Source organism: Myotis nattereri, assembly GCF_964212035.1.
Source record: "Myotis nattereri genome assembly, chromosome: 3".
Classification (NCBI taxonomy): Eukaryota; Metazoa; Chordata; class Mammalia; order Chiroptera; family Vespertilionidae; genus Myotis; species Myotis nattereri.
The window spans coordinates 167515482-167532116 of NC_138077.1; the positions used below are offsets into that span (position 1 = coordinate 167515482).

The 16635-nt window shown below is 48.0% G+C and overlaps 1 protein-coding gene across 1 annotated transcript in view; it reads left to right on the forward strand.

The window, feature by feature from the left end:
- The window catches only part of WLS (Wnt ligand secretion mediator), a 110983-nt gene that overhangs the window by 61176 nt on the left and 33172 nt on the right, over positions 1-16635 (forward strand). The window contains exon 3 of the mRNA XM_081085729.1: positions 11847-11971. Coding sequence (XP_080941855.1) covers positions 11847-11971 — 125 coding nt within the window. The remainder of the gene's footprint in view (positions 1-11846; positions 11972-16635) is intronic.

Consider the following 16635-nt stretch of genomic DNA (forward strand, 5'->3'; position numbering starts at 1 on the left):
AGTAGGGAACCATAGGGGTACATGGATGTTTTCTAACTGAGATGTCACTTTGCAAAGGGCCGGATGTGAGCCATGTTCCCCCTGTCCTAATCATGTTTCATAGATTGGCATTTTATTACACCCAAATGACTTTGCCTAGGAGGTATTGCTTCAGAACTTAGCAAGGGACCATTTTGGTGATGCTTAGAAACATGTCTTCTTACATGTGGAAAATATTTCTCCACAAGGCAAATGCTTGACGTGATGGGGACAAACGAGAGAGCTAATGTGAACTAAACTGTTAGGCTGCTTTTGCGAAATCATTGTACTCATTCATTTTCATAAGTGCTCATACCCAGGCCGGTAGGTCATCTTAAGAAAACAGCCAGGGCCAAGTTTATAATTGGCTGAGTCCATTTTTACCAGACCTAACCATGGATAGAGGACAGGGTTTGTTTTGTTATTTCCTTAATTAAAAGCGTCAAGAAAATGCAAGCCAGGTCAGAGAGTTTTTGATTGGGGAAGAAACGCTGGCATAAATAACCCCAGATTATATGTCTGCTGGAGGCTGGGAGGAGGCTGGTCTGGGCGTCCTCCTTCAGAGGTTACCCAAACAAACCCTGGTGACTGACAGACTCCCCTATGGAATGTAGGAATGCATAGGAGGATTTCGAAACCTCTTTAGTCCCCCCCCCCCCCCCCCCCCAGGCAAGGGCCCAGGATAATCAAGGTTTCGCAGGGAACCTCTGACAACCATAAAATAATTCTTTATTTCCTCTAACCCTTTCCCCTTTATTTCCAGTTAATTGGTCAACAATGTAATCTAACCATCCGGGGACTGGCTGGAAAGGGAACTTTTTAAGTGTCTGTGTGCCCGGGGCAGTAGGTCCCGCTATTTTTATCTTGCAGAGGTGGGAACTGAGACTTATTCAAGGTCTCTTAGCGAGAAAGACATACAGATAGCAGAACTCTTTGGCCCCAAACTCTTCGTACTATCCTAGCTGGCAAATGACCATTTCAACAATGTAATGCCTTCTAGGTCCATCCATGCTATTGCATAGGTTAAGATTTCATTTTTTTAAAAATATATACTTTTTTATATAGTACAGAAAGGGAGAGGGAGATAGAAACATTGATGAGAGACATCAATCAGCTGCCTCCTGCACGCCCCTTACTGGGGATTGAGCCTGCAACCTGGGCATGTGCTCTGACTGGGAAATCGAACCCGGGACCTCTTGGTCCATGGGATGACGCTCAATCCACTGTTTTATGGCTGAGTAACATCTGAAACTGATACAAAATAATATTGAATACAAACTGCAATTGAAAAATAATTTTTTAAAAGTGTAAGCGAAAGCCCTGACCAGTTTGGCTCAGTGGATAGAGCGTCAGCCTGCGGACTCAAGGGTCCCAAGTTCGATTCCAGTCAAGGGCATGTACCTTGGTTGCGGGCACATACCCAGTGGAGAGTGTGCAGGAGGCGGCTGATCGATGTTTCTCTCTCATCGATGTTTCTAACTCTCTATCCCTCTCCCTTCCTCTCTGTAAAAAATCAATACAATATATTTTAAAAAAAATAAAAGTGTAAGCAAAAAGCATTTTGATTACTTCCTCTGTAGCCTCATCTTTCATCACTTCATTCTCTCCCTCCCCGCCCCCAAGGGTTGTTCTTACATTAAACAGCTGCCCTAACTTCTTTTCTAGCTCTTTGTCCCCCTATCACCTTTGGCTCATTCAAAAGGACTTGCTCTCCTCTCTGACTTGCCCCTGTCTTCAGAAAACCGATGCACACATGCTTTTCTCCTGCGGGCAGGGCAGTGTAACTAGTACAGAGGTAAATGCTCTGACGGATATTATTGATGGATGCTTCCTAATCCGGAAAGACACAGGTCTTTCCCCCAGGAATGGTCCTCTCCCATCTGGGTCTGTTTCCCCAGAACCCTGGAGCGCAGGTTTCCTCATGTTGGAGCACCGCCCCCATCACAGGCTGGAAATAGTAAGTGTGAAGAGTCACAATGCCTTTCCATACCTCCCTTCCCATTCTGGGTGAATTTTCCACCCCACAGAAACATGTCTCCAAAGCCATTTGAGAAAAGCGAAGCTTGGACAGCCCACAGTAGAGCAAGGCCACTGCTCTGGTATATTGTGGAAGAACCATGCGTTTCCAACCGATAAATGCCCTGTGCTGACTCCTCACTACTTTCCCCACCATGGAACTGGAATAACCAGTGTTCTCGTTTTATAGGGAAGGTTCTCCGGGTGCCAGGCGTAGCCTTGGCCTTCCTGCCATTCTCCCAGGGACTGCAAATTGGATCCTTCACTTTCATTATGTCCGGGCGTGGGGATGGGGCAGAGGGGAGTATTGCCCACGCAGTATCCCAGGAGTCATGAAACGGGTGTTTTATTACATGCAACGTAGTCATTAAAGCTGAACTTTATTTCCGAGTCCATTGGAGGCAGGAGTGAAAATGGTTCAGGTGGCTGACTTCACAGCTTTGCTGAGCTCCTTAGCCCAGAGCTTTCCTATTTCTGAGTTCTATGTCCCAGGTTTGGATAGGAGTTCTTAGTGAAACCTGGTAATTATTTTGAGTCAAAGGTAGGTATGAGAGTTTCACATCCCCAATAAAATGATAACAATAGTGAATCCTTTCTGCTTTTGGCACTGCACTGAACATTTTTTTCTTTTTAAAAAATATGTTTTTATTGATTTTAGAGAGAAAAGAGGGGCTAGGGAGAGAGATAGCAACATCAATGCTAAGAGAGAAGCATTGATCAATTGGCTGCCTCCTGCACACCCCCTACTGGGGATTGAGCCTTCAACCCAGGCATGTGCCCTGAGCAGGAATTGAACTGGGGACCTCTTGGTTTATAGGTCGATGCTCACCCACTGAGCCACACTGGCCGGGCTGTACATATTTTGATGCAGTAACTAATTTAGTGATCACAGAATCCTAGGAGACAAGTCTTATTCCAACAGAAAAGGAGCCTGAGCATTTGTCCCAGAGTGATATCACAACATCCAGTGACGGAGAGCTGAAGGGTCACTCGAACTGGCTTTTCTCCCTGTGGTTTCTATTTAAAGTCCACCTCAAGAGACAGTAAAGCTGTAAGGCTGTAGGCCATAAAGCTCTAGAACAGTGGTTCTCTACCTTGGCTGCACATTAGAATCACCTGGGAATCTTTTCAAAATCCTGATTTCTGGGCCTCATCCTCCGGAAATTCTGTTTCTTTGTTATGGGGTGGGGCCACAACATTAGTAACAAAGAAACAGAATTTCTGGAGGATGAGGCCCAGAAATCAGGATTTTAAAAAGATTCCCAGGTGATTCTAATGTGCAGCCAAGGTTGAGAACCACTACTATAGGAGCTTGAGACCAGTGTTTCTAGGGGTGTGACTTTTGAGTGTTGTCTTCTCCATCTCACGAACAGGAATGATGACACCTGCCGCCAACTGCCTAGGAAGTAAGCAGGTGATGTGTGAAGTTTGGGCAGAGTGTGGGGTCAAGTTCATGAACAATCACAGAAAGCTTTAGAAAGATCTTGCCTCGATGGTGGAATGGAGAGAAGGGAATGGTGGTGTGGGAGAAATGTCCCCTCCACAGAGTGACTCAGGCCTCCTCCTGTTCTGTGAGCTGACCTGTGCAGAGATTGTCTTTCATTTTGTTTCGGTTTAGTTTCTGTTGTTAGTGAATTAGAGTTGTTATGAAGCTTCTCTCAGTTAGTCTGGTAAGAACAACCTATACCGCCTCATCATGTCTATGGACTGGAGCTCAAAGCAGATGGGGCTTAGTCCCCTATCTAAGCCCAGCCTGCCCCTGGTCACACATGTGGTTGGGGGCATAAACCCAGGTGTCCCCAGGCTCCCAATTCCCTGTGGTTGGGATCACATCATGCTTCCCGAGTCAGTTTTCTGAAATGACTGGAGTTCCAGCAGTTCTCCAGTGGGTTTCAGCAGTTCTTCGCATCAAAGCTCAGATTAGGGAATTCCAGATATATTACACGCCATGCTGGCAGCTTCCCAGGAACACTGGGTATTTCTCTCTTATAGAAATCTGCAAAGGGTGCTTGGTCAGTGTTGAGTGGCCCCTTGCACACACTGTGATTGATTCAACTGTTAAGTTTCTTTTGAAGTTTACTAGTTTCTCCCAAAAAGGTAGTAGAGGGTAGGGGGGCTTTGGGCTGATCCAGACCAAGGCTTACATTCCCACCTCTGCCATGGTATTGCTATTACTGCAATGTATTACTATGTACCCTTGGTATTCTTGGGCAATTTATATAACTTCTTCCTAGGATGGCTGTGAGTTTTTATTAAAAACTTACATGTTCGTATTTTGTGACTAGTTTGAGGGGCTTCATTCATCAGTTAGACAGTTATTTCTTTAAGCAATACAAAAAAGATGATTGTTGCCCAGCTGGCATGGCTCAGTGGTTTAGCATCGTCCTATGAACCAGGAAGCCGTGGTTCGATTCCGGTCGGAGCACATGCCTAGATTGCAGGCTCGATCCCCAGTGTGGGGCATGCAGGAGGCAGTCGATCAATGATTCTCTCTTATCATTGGTGTTTGTATCTCTCTCTCCCTCTCCCTTCCTCTCTGAAATTAATAAAAATCTATTTAAAAACCACACAAAATGATGATTGTCTTTTAAGACAATTTCAAAAGAAATTGTCACTCTCCTGTTACCAACAGCAATATGACTTTAAGTTACTTAATATCTGAGGACCTTAGTTTATTTCCTAATCAAAGGAAATACCCATGCTCATTTAATAGAGTTGTTGGGAAAATTAGATGAAAGCAGGAGAAGTCACAGGGCTTCATACAGAGAAGTTGTACATGAGCACAGTGTTTTAAACTTTTGTTTTTAGCAGCATATGTTAAAACGGTTTGGGGATTCCCAGCAGATGGGATGAACTCAGAGCTGGGAGCAGGCCAGGAGGCAAACCTGTCTGGCTTCTTTCTCTGAGGCCCCTGTTCTGAACCAGGCCCATCCCAAACATTTGTGGGGCCCAGGGCAAGAGTACCTATGAAGGTATGGCTGCCATATGTCTAAATATTTAAAAGTGATAAGTAAGGCCAACAGATTGTTAAGATAAATAAGGTCTATCATCTAATTGAAACAAATTTGCCTGCATAATGGACTGGAAGGCCAGGTTTGAATTTAGGATTCTTGGACTCCTTAGAATTCTGTGCCAAAATGTGGCTGACCTGGGAGTGTGGGCCCCTGGATGCCTTTTGTCCCCACCCCTGGATCCATCTGTGCAGAAAGGGGCCTTGTGTGCTTTGTGTGGATACCCCAACCTCCACGCCCAACCTCTGTTCATAGCCTCTTACAGACAGCAGCCTTTGACCACTCCTGGGTCCAGGGGTACATGTATGCTTGTGCAGTTAGGTCCCCTTGGGAGGCCAGATCTGAGGAAGAGCCCATTCCCCCTCCCCCCCCCAGACTGTGAAAGTGGCACAGAGTGATATGAGTAGGATATTCTGGGGTCCCAGGCTCCTAGAGTATGCTCTTACAGTGGTTCTCAAACTGTGGGTCGCGACCCCTTTGGGGGTCGAACGACCCTTTCACAGGGGTCGCCTAAGACCATGGGAAAACACATATATAATTACTTATTGTTTTTGTGATTAATCACTATGCTTTAATTATGTTCAATTTGTAACAATGAAATTGGGGGTCACCACAACATGAGGAACTGTATTAAATAAAGGGTCACGGCATTAGGAAGGTTGAGAACCACTGCCTAGAACAGTGATGGCGAACCTATGACACGCGAACTCTTTTTTGGTTGATTTTTTCTTTGTTAAATGACATTTAAATATATAAAATAAATATCAAAAATATAAATCTTTGTTTTACTATGGTTGCAGATATCAAAAAATTTCTATATGTGACACGGCACCAGAGTTAAGTTAGGGTTTTTCAAAATGCTGACACGCCGAGCTCAAAAGGTTCGCCATCACTGGCCTAGAAGTTAGGGGAGGAGTTAGACTCTGGGTGGGCACATACGCTTCTCTAAGGTTTTCTCATCCTCTGAGGAAGGGAACAGCTGGAAAAGGGCCCCTCCTACCTGTGGCTAAGGCCGGTGCTGCACTGAACCATAGTGCTCCAAGGAGCCCAAATCCTGAATTGACAGCTTCTTTTACAGCTTTTCAGATTTGTATTCTTGACCTATATGGTTCTAGAAGTGCCCTTTCAACAGATTGAAAGCCCTGATTTCTAATTCCAGTTAGAAATAAAAAAAGATATCCCTTGGTGCCTACTACTAAAGCTTTGGCCAATTCTTTCTATTGACCACTAAGCCTGCCCAGTAGGGAGCAGTTGCAGCCAGCCCTAACCTAGAGGAAAAACAATGGTCAAGCATTGCTTCTGCCCAGCTGGGCACCCCACAGTTCCTCCTACCGACTCGTCCCCATTTTCAGCCCTGGGTCTCTGTATTGCCTGGTTCAGACCAGGGGCCTCAGCCCTGGGTCTCTGTAAGGCCAGAGTCTCCCCTCAGACTGCGTGGTGATGGTGACGGGAAGATGTAAGGGACCTGGGGAGCCCAGTGATTCTATGTACAGACTTTGACCCAGTCACCCTGTTGTTGGCACCAGGCCTCACCTGTCTTCTGCAATATCTGGTGCTTTCAAGTTCAAAGTGCCCGGGGGGTGGGGGTGGGGGTGTCTGTTGGGCATGTTTGCTCACTTTGCCAGTACTGCTTCTGTGGCAGTTTAGGCTGTGCCTGTCTCTATGGCTGTCAGGAAACCCGACTTTATCTATTTTTCATCTGTAAGAAATTAGTTGAAACCTCTGGCCCACTCATTTATCTACAGTTTCCCCTTGTGGTTCAATAGTCTTTGGTTTCCTTTTCTGGTGTGTGTGTGTGTGTGTGTGTGTGTGTGTGTGTGTGTGTGTACTGTAGTGTGTGTAATTTCAGGAGAAAGAGGAGGAAGACAAGTAGCCAATTCACCATGTTTGACTAGATTTAAATACTAATAAAGTAGCAGATCCGATGTTCATGGAGGGTTTCATCTACATTAGAATGGCCTCATGCCGAAACCGGTTTGGCTCAGTGGATAGAGCGTCGGCCTGTGGACTAAAGGGTCCCGGGTTCGATTCCGGTCAAGGGCATGTACCTGGGTTGCGGGCACATCCCCAGTGGGAGATGTGCAGGAGGCAGCTGATCGATGTTTCTCTCTCATCGATGTTTCTAACTTTCTATCTCTCTCCCTTCCTCTCTGTGAAAAATCAATAAAATATATTAAAAAAAAAAAAAAAGAATGGCCTCAGATCCCTTCTTTTGTGCATCATTTCTTTCCCTTTCTGGACATTTTCAGAGAAGCGGGGATTTATGGCACTATCATATCGACCTCAAGCCACACGGGGTCCGTGATAGAAAAGCCCTAAATTTCCAGACAGCAGTTATTCTTATCGGATCCCCTGTGTGTGTTCAGGTTCCAGAGCCTAGAATTGAGTGCAGTCTCATAGCCCCAGTGGGAGCCAGCTCTCCAATCATTTTGGAAATGTGGTCTGTCCTTTATTCATTCCTTATTATAGTCCCTTTGTTCTTGGACTTGCTTAACATAGCATAAAACAGACAAATGAATAGATGCAATCTTTATGAATCTAAACTCCTTAATGAGTTCTTAGGTGATTTAAACCTACTCATGGTCCTTCCTGATATGGAATAATATGTGAACATTCCTGTGCATAATTGTGTACTCATTAATGTATTCCTACCTATGTATAAGTCATTAATTTGGGGGAAAAACCCTTTATCTTCTGGATTAACATTGTCCACAATAGGAAGAAGGGGTTTTACCTTTTAGAGAAGTAGCAGATAATATATATCCTATATAATAAAAGGCTAATATGCAATTGACCGAACGGCAGAGCGACCATTTGCTATGACTCACACTGACAACCAGGGAGCAAACGCTCAATGAAGGAGCTTCCCCTAGTGGTCAGTGCACTCCCACAGGGTGAGCATCACTTAGCCAGAAGCTGGGCTCATGACTGGTGAGCATAGCATTGTGGCGGGAGCCTCTCCCGCCTCCACAGCAGTGCTAAGGACCCCTCTGTGGACATCACCCAGAGGTCCTGGAATGCAAGAGGACACAGGCCGGGTTGAGGTGCGCCCCCCCCCCCTAGTGCACAAATGTCGTGCACCGGGCCTCTAATATATATATATTTCAGAGAGGAAAGGAGAGGGAGAAAGAAATATCAATGATGAGAATCACTGATTGACTGCCTCCTGCATGCCCCCTGTTGGGGACCAGGCCTGTAACCCAGTGTGCTGTGCCAACACAGCCAAGGGTTCGGTGAGCCTGAGGTGGGGGGCGGAGGGGGCGGGGGCGGTGGCAAAGGATTAAAGACAGACAAAGAGAATATAGTATAGCTGGGGCTTGGTAGATCTCCTGTGCCTGGATGAGGCCACAGAGAGGGATCCAGCCAGCAAGCTGAGGCTTTATTTAATAGTCAGAGAAAAGCAAGGTAGTGGTCAACATACTTACAATGTTCTTGTGAGTTTCACTTGTTTTGGCAGCACTTGCTGCACCTCCCACAATCCATTAGCTACTCAGGAAGGGTCTAGGGAGCTTATAAGGTCAAGCTTCATTATGCTAAGAGGGCTCTGCCCTCTAAGCTGGGACTTGTTTGTGGCTCTGCCACAGGTCAATCCAAGGCTTAATTCTAGAGCCGCTCGCTACAATCCAGGATGTGCCCTGACTAAGAATTCTGGTTCATAGGTTGAATTCTGTTCAACCACTGAGCCACATAGGCCAGGCGAGATCTTATATTTGAGAGCTTATTTCAAGTAATGTTAACAAGGGTGCTATTAGACTAGAGTGTGTCCAGAAGAAAGCACCAAAGGTACTTAAACCATGTCTCTGAGGGGAGTTGAAAAACCTGGTCACGTTTTTCTAAGGGAGGAGAGAAAACACAGACAGATGAGGTATGGCTTTCAGGGCCTAAGAAACTTCTGCAGAAGAAGTACCTTATTTTCCATGTGACTCCTATGGGCAGACTTAGGACCTGTAGTGCAAGCTATAGGAGGGTAAGTGTTGAATGAGTCAGAATATGACCATCTGAGCTGCCTCAGAGAGAGGCCCCCATCTCTGCACAGAGGTTATAGAAGGGGACGCAGCATCCAGCTAGACATTCATCTGATGACTTTTAAGTCTTTAGATTTAGAATTTCAGATTGGAGTTTGATCGGCACTAATATCTATATACTAGAGGCCTGGTACACAAAATTCATGCACTGGAGGTGGAGGGCCCCTCAGCCTGACCTGCGCCTTCTCACAGTCCAGGACCCCTTAGGGGATGTCCAGCAGTCGAACATCCCTCTCGCAGCCTAGGACCCCTTGATCCTTACCGCCCGCCTGCTTGCTGCTCCTTACCGCTTGGCTCGCTGCTCCTTAAGGCTGCTGGTGCTGTTAGACTAGAGTATGTCCAGAAGAAAGCACCAAAGGTACTTAAACCATGTCTCTGAGGGGAGTTAAAAAACCTGGTCACGTTTCTATCAGGAATCCTCTCCCGCCACCGCCGCTGCACTCACCAGTCATGAGCCCAGCTTCTGGCTGAGCAGAGCTCCCCCTGTGGGAGCGCACTGACCACCAGGGGGCAGCTCCTGCATTGAGCCTCTGCCCCCTGGTGGTCAGTGTGCATCATAGCGACCAGTCATTCTGGTCGTTCCGCCATAGGGTCGCTTAGGCTTTTATTATATAGACTAGAGGCCCGGTGCACAAAAATTTGTGCACTCGGCGGGGAGGGGGCGTCCCTCAGCCCAGCCTATGCCCTCTCGCAGTCTGGGACCCCTCGGGAGATAACAACCTGCTGGCTTAGGCCTGCTCCCGGGTGGCAGAGGGCAGACCCAATCCCTAGGTGCAGCCCCTGGTCGGGCTCAGAGCAGGGCCGATTGGGGAATTGGGGCACCTTCCCCTGTCATGCACAGAGCAGGGCAGATTGGGAGGTTGTGATGCCACCCTCAGTCACACTCAGGGTAGGGCCGATTGGGGGGTTGGGGCACCAACCCCTGTCACACTCAAGGCAGGGTCGATGGGGAGGTTGTGGCGCCACCCCCTGTCATGCACAGAGCAGGGCCCATCAGGGGGGTTGGGGCTCCGTACCCTGTCATGCACAGAGCAGGGCCAATCAGGGGGGTTGGGGCTCCGTACCCTGTCATGCACAGAGCAGGGCCAATCAGGGGGTTGGGCGCTGCCTCCTGTCATGCACAGAGCAGGGCCCATCAGGGGGGTTGGGGCTCCGTACCCTGTCATGCACAGAGCAGGGTCAGTCAAGGGGTTGGGGAGCTCCCCCCTGTCATGCACAGAGCAGGGCCGATCAGGGGGTTGAGGAGCTCCGCCCTGTCACTCACAGAGTAGGGCCGATAGGGAAGTTGGGGCACCGCCCCCTGTCACACTCAGGCCAGGGCGGATCAGGGGGTTGGGGCACCGCCCTCTATCACCCACAGAGCAGGGTCCATCAGGGGGTTGGGGCGCCGCCACTCTCACACTCAGGGCAGGGCCGATGGGGAGGTTATGGCTCTACCCCATCACACACAGAGCAGGGCCCGTGGGGGGTGGGGGGGGTTGGGCGCCGCCCTCTATCACCCACAGAGCAGGGCCAATCAGGTGTTTGGGGCACCGCTCTCTCACACTCAGGACAGGGCCGATGGGGAGGTTATGGCTCTACCCCGTCACACACAGAGCAGGGCCCGTGGGGGGGGGGGGGGGGTTGGGGTGCCACACCCTGTCACACACAGAGCAGGGCTGATCAGGGGGTTGAGGCGCCGCACCCTGTCACACACAGAGCCGCAGGGCGATCAGGGGGTTGGGGAGCTCCCCCCTATCAGGCACAGAGCAGGGCTTATCAGGGGGTTGGGTCACCTTCCCCTGTCCCGAACAGAGCAGGGCAGATAGGGAGGTTGTAGCCCCGCCCCCTGTCACACACAGAGCCACAGGGCGATCAGGGGGTTTGGGCGCTGCCCCCTGTCACGTTGATCCCGGTGCCGGGAGGCCTCTCGGCTCCGCGGATCCTGGTGCTGGGAGACATATTACCCTTTTACTATATAGAATAGAGGCCTGGTGCATGGGTGGGGCTGGCTGGTTTGCCCTGAAGGGTGTCCTGGATCAGGGTGGGGGTCCCCACTGGGGTGCCTGGCCAGCCTGGGTGAGGGGATGATGGCTGCTTGCAGCTGGGCACACACCCTTCAGGGTGGGGGTCTCCACTGGGGTGCCTGGCCAGCCTGGGTGAGGGGATGATGGCTCTTTGCAGCTTGTCACACACCCTTCAGGGTGGGGGTCCCCACTGGGGTGTCTGGCCAGTCTGGGTGAGGGGCTGAGGGCTGTTTTCAGGCTGACTGAAGCTCCCAACTGCTCCTTTTTTTTTCTTTTTTTTTTATTTATTCTGTGCCAGCTTTAGCTCTGGATCCAGCTCTGAGGCTTCTGCTGCTGAAAGAAGTTATCTGGTTTGTTTGGGTTCTATAATCGAAACTCTGTATCAACTCCAGCTCTGAGATCCTGGCCTCGCTGAAAGCAGGTTTCTGGGGTTTTGTTTAGCTTCTATATTCGTTACAATGTTTCTTAAACTGCAGGCTCAGAGGCCGGCAAAGCAGGCGGGGAGTGTTGGTTTCCTCCGTCACTGAAGCAAGCAAGCCTCATGTTAGTTTCAAGCTGCCTGGCTGCCGGCCGCCATCTTGGCTGGCAGTTAATTTGCATATCTCGCTGATTAGCCAATGGGAAGGGTAGCGGTCGTACGCCAATTACCATGTTTCTCTTTTATTAGATAGGATATTTTTGTCTTATTGGTTTCCACAGCAGAGCCTATAATAAGAATTTTTTAGCTGTGTCCAAAGCCGTTTTGGAATTGTGAGTTCTTTCTCTTGCAGGAGAAAATGCAGAAGTTTCCATGGACGTTTCCCTGGCTTACCGTGATGATATGTTTGCTGAATGGACTGAAATGGCCCATGAGAGAGTGCCTCGGAAACTCAAATGTATCTTCACATCCCCCAAGGTAGGATTCCTTGACCTCTAATTTGTTGGAGTTTTTTGTTTGTTTTTAAACATATTTTATTGATTTTTTACAGAGAGGAAGGGAGAGGGATAGAGAGTCAGAAACATCAATGAGAAAGAAACACTGATCAGCTGCCTCCTGCACACCCCCTACTGGGGATGTGCCCGCAACCAAGGTACATGCCCTTGACTGGAATCAAACCTGGGACCCTTCAGTCTGCAGGCCAACGCTCTATCCACTGAGCCAAACCAGTCAGGGCTGTAGTTTTTATTTGATTTCCAGTTATGTGGGAAGATTTGCTTTACAATTAACAGATATGTTCCTTATTTCTTAGCATGCATAACCCACATTATCCTTTGTCTTAGTAGAGAAAAGGGCTGGGTAGATATTTCCTATCCCGGCAAAGGGGGAAAGAATAGGAGGAAAGTCTGTCTGAAGTGATTTAGTTGTTTCTCTAAAATACCTCCATAAAAATAAATTCCTCATTCTTTGGTTAATAGCTGAATGTGTCTGAAGAACATTGCTAAATTACTTTGATATATAAGAATCTTGATATTGGAGTAGTGCTGAGTCTACTTCTCTTTTTCTTAGGCTTCTCTTTGCTGTCAAAGTTCATGTGTAGGTACGAAGACTAAAAATCCCAGTGACCACAGACAGAAAGACAACCTCAGTCTTCTAACCTGTCTTTAAGACACTCCCTTCTCTGGTTTTTCCAGGAGGACTCAGTCAACCACCCATGGGAGGGAGATTACTATCCTGCATTGAAAATATGGAAACATTCTCTTTGGGGCAGAGGCCCAAAGATTGATTCAATGACGTCCAGGGATAGTGGGATTTGATGATTAAAGAACCAAATCAAAGTGAACTGGAGGTCCTTTAAAAAGCCAAGTGCTGCCCTTACACATGCCTCCATGACATTCTGGCCCCTCACCCTTACTGACCCCTCTGCTCTTGAAAGTCTCTGTGAAGGTGAAATGGGGCCATAGTTACTGTTACTCATGGTTACCCACAGTTCCCAAGGGTGCTGGCGTGGTGCACCATCAATGATAGGTGATCCCTGATGGTCCTTCAGGTACAGAAAGGGTCTCATTTTCTTTGTGTTAGTGGATGAGAGGCCAAACTTAGTGAGAGCACATTGTTGAGTATGTCATTTGTCACACGGCGTCTCCAGGTCAATTGCTCCTGAAGGATTTGGATAGCTTTGTAATACCCACTCCATTGTTTGGTTTCGTTCCTTTCCTCTCCTAGCATTGGCCTTTTGCTGTTGCCGGTAACTATGGCATTGGGATTCCCTGTGCAATGGTAAGAATGGCAGGTTGAAGCCACTGAGTGCCATGCCCCTGCCCTGTCCGTCTTACCTTGAGGAGGAGTAAGACGGGGCAGGCTCACAGAATTAACATTAGTTAAAAACATGGATTTGGAGCAAAACATGTGTCTTCAGTTCCAGGCTGTATCACTTACTGTCTGCGTGACCTTAGGCAAACTTACTTACTCTGTCTGAGCTTCAGTTTCCCTTCTGCAAAATGGAATAATAATGCCTGCTATGGGAGGCTTTATAAGGACTACATGGGATAGTGAACCTAAGCAGAATGGCCTTATCACGTAACATGTCGTCTGGGACACATTTGAGAATGAAAGAGGATGTTAATCAGATGGGCCACTGGAACTCTCGTGGGCATAAGCACCTATTGGGGCACCTGACGCTTAAGTCTCTCTTCCGGGTTCCATACTAGAGCTACCGAAAGCATGATCTGAGGACTGGCAGCTTCACATCATCTGAGAGCTTGTAGGAAATGCAGATTCCCAGGTTACACCCCAAAACTAATGGATCAAAATCTCAGCATGCAGGAGCAAGGAATCTGTGTTTCAAGAGGATTTCAATTTCTTCTCTTAAACTTGATAAACTTTGAGAGCCACTGCCCTAGACCAATGGTCGGCAAACTGTGGCTCGCGAGCCACATGCGGCTCTTTGGCCCCTTGAGTGTGGCTGTTCCACAAAATACCGACTTCTGCGCATGGGCCACGAAGATTCAATGGCACTGTACATGCGCACCCACGCGTGGTATTTGGTGGAAGAGCCACACTCAAGGGGCCAAGGGGCTGCATGTGGCTCGCGAGCCGCAGTTTGCCGACCACAGCCCTAGACCCTTTGCTGAGTGCCAAATATAGTTCCACTTGCAACCAAAATAAAGCCATCTGGAATTGTTTGGGGAGGCCTTCAGGGGACAATCAGTGGGTAAAAATAAATGGTGGAGGGAAACTGGAGGTAGCAGGAGAGGGGACTCTCTAACATGTTCAGATCTTTGTGTGCAACAGAGAAAATTAATTAAAACCTTTCTAGCTGTTGCTGCAAGCTGCCTGCGTCTTTCAGAGGTGAGAATGGTTGGCTATCTAATCTAAAGGATATAAAGCTTCGGGATATGGAATTTCATCCTCAGAAAAGGGAAAAGTCATTTCTCACCTCACTTGCACACTTGCAGGGCACTGAGAAGCAGAGTGAGGGGGAGTCATTAAGAAGCCTGCAACTGTTCCTCCGTGTTGGCTGCTTAATTATCTTTAGGATGTGTTGATCCCTTTCAAGAAAGATATTAAACCTTGAAAAGTGTGAAGGAAAATGAATCATCAAATCTGTGCTTTCTGATTGCAGTGAAATTTAGTTTTGAGTCTGAAGATTAAATGAGAAATTGCAGTAAAGGGTTTTAGTCCCTGGTGGCTTGCGAAGTTAAAAAAAAAGAAGTCAAGTTGCCACCTGCTGTAATTTGTCCTAATTAGTCAGTCTCATGCTGGAGTTGGCTGGAGCTGGGGGAGGGCTAAGGGGATGGGAGAAAATAAAGAGAGAAGGGGGATTGTCTTTCTAAATGTCCTAAATACTGGCAGAGGCAGAACTTCAGTGTGTATGGAAAAGTCCCCAACAGGATGCAGTGTTTATCTTTGAGACAGGTAGGCTAGGTGAGGATCCCAGAATCCGGTGTATCCAATTTCTTTAACTTAGATAAAATTTTTTTATTGATTTTTAGAGAGAGAGAGAGAAAGCTGCCTCCTGCACACCCCCTACTGGGAATTGAGCCTGCAATCCAGGCATGTGCCCTGACTGGGAATTGAACCATGACCTCCTGGTTCATAGGTTGACGGTCAACCACTGAGCCCCAACGCCAAGGAAACATAGATACATTTGTCTCATGGGTTGGTAGCATTAGCCTCTGTAGGGACAGGAAAGTGGAGGACACCTAGAGAACAATGAAAGGGGACTAGAACCCGGTAGATTATCTTATTTTACCTTCTTGTTTTACTTATGAGGAAAGTGAGGCCAAATGAGGTGGATGACCTTCACAGGGTACCCAGCAAGGAGCAAGGTCAGGTCATTGCCATCCTCATCACAGCACAATGCCTGTCCTCAGGCATGTCTGATGCAGTGTCATTCATTTCTTCCTGCTGTACTCAAGTAACCTCTTCCCCATCGGAGCTGAAGGCTGGACTTGGAAGGCCCAGGCCCTCAACCCCATACTATTACTTTTGGGACCACGGCATTAGACTTAATAGAGTTTTGTTCTCTTCCCCCTCAAACTCTCAATAAAGCAAGACTCTGGAAACATATCAGAAAACCCTCCTTCCTGCTACCACAGGGGGTCATCAACCTCCACAATGCAGTTTAATCTGAGGCTGAATCAGAGCCTATACTGTTTTCAGTTGTTCCTGCAGAGGCTACTCCTAGCCCTGATTTGTACGTATAAGAGAGAGAAAGGAACAGGAAGGAGAGAAAGACAGCCTATACAGAAAGAATCATCCAGAACTGGAGAGAACCAAGATAGCGGCATAGGTTAACGCCGGAGTTTGCTGCCTTGAACAACTACTTCAAAAGTGAAACTAAAAAACGGAACGGACATCACCCAGAACCACAGGAACGCTGGCTGAGTGGAAGTCCTACAACTAGGAGGAAAGAGAACACTCAGAGGAGGCGCAGTGCTGAGGTCAAGTTCTGAGGTGCGGAGTGCGCGGAGCGGGCTGGCGGCGGAGGGCGCGGTTGGCGTTTTCAATCGGGAGGGAGTCGCAGACTCTGAGCTCCAGATACAGGCGAGTCTTTAGGGACCCAGACTCAATCGGGAGAAGCGGGACTGTCTGGCTTCAGTCAGAGCGAGTGCAGCTTTCTCTCTGAGGTTTGCAGCGGGTGCTGGGACTCAGGGAGGCAGAGCCCCTGGGGACAGGACTGAGAGCCGCCATAACTGCTCTCTCCGGCCCACCCTGTTGATCCTGTGCGACCCGCCCCGCCCAAGCCCTGCACAGAGGCATTTGCCGGATAGCCTCAGGCAAAGGCTAGATTAGCACCTTTCTAGAGGACAGAAGTTCTCTCACTGCAGACACAGCTGATTCTCATAGCCACTTGGCCTGGAGGTCAAACCCTCCCTGGTATTAGCTACAACAATCAAGGTTTAACTATAAGACTGCGCACAAAGACCACTAGGGGGTGCACCAAGGAAGCATAACAAAATGCGGAGACAAAGAAACAGGACAAAATTGTCAATGGAAGATATAGAGTTCAGAACCACACTTTTAAGGTCTCTCAAGAACTGTTTAGAAGCCGCCGATAAACTTAATGAGATCTACAAGAAAACTAATGAGACCCTCGATGTTATATTGGGGAACCAACTAGAAATTAAGCATACACA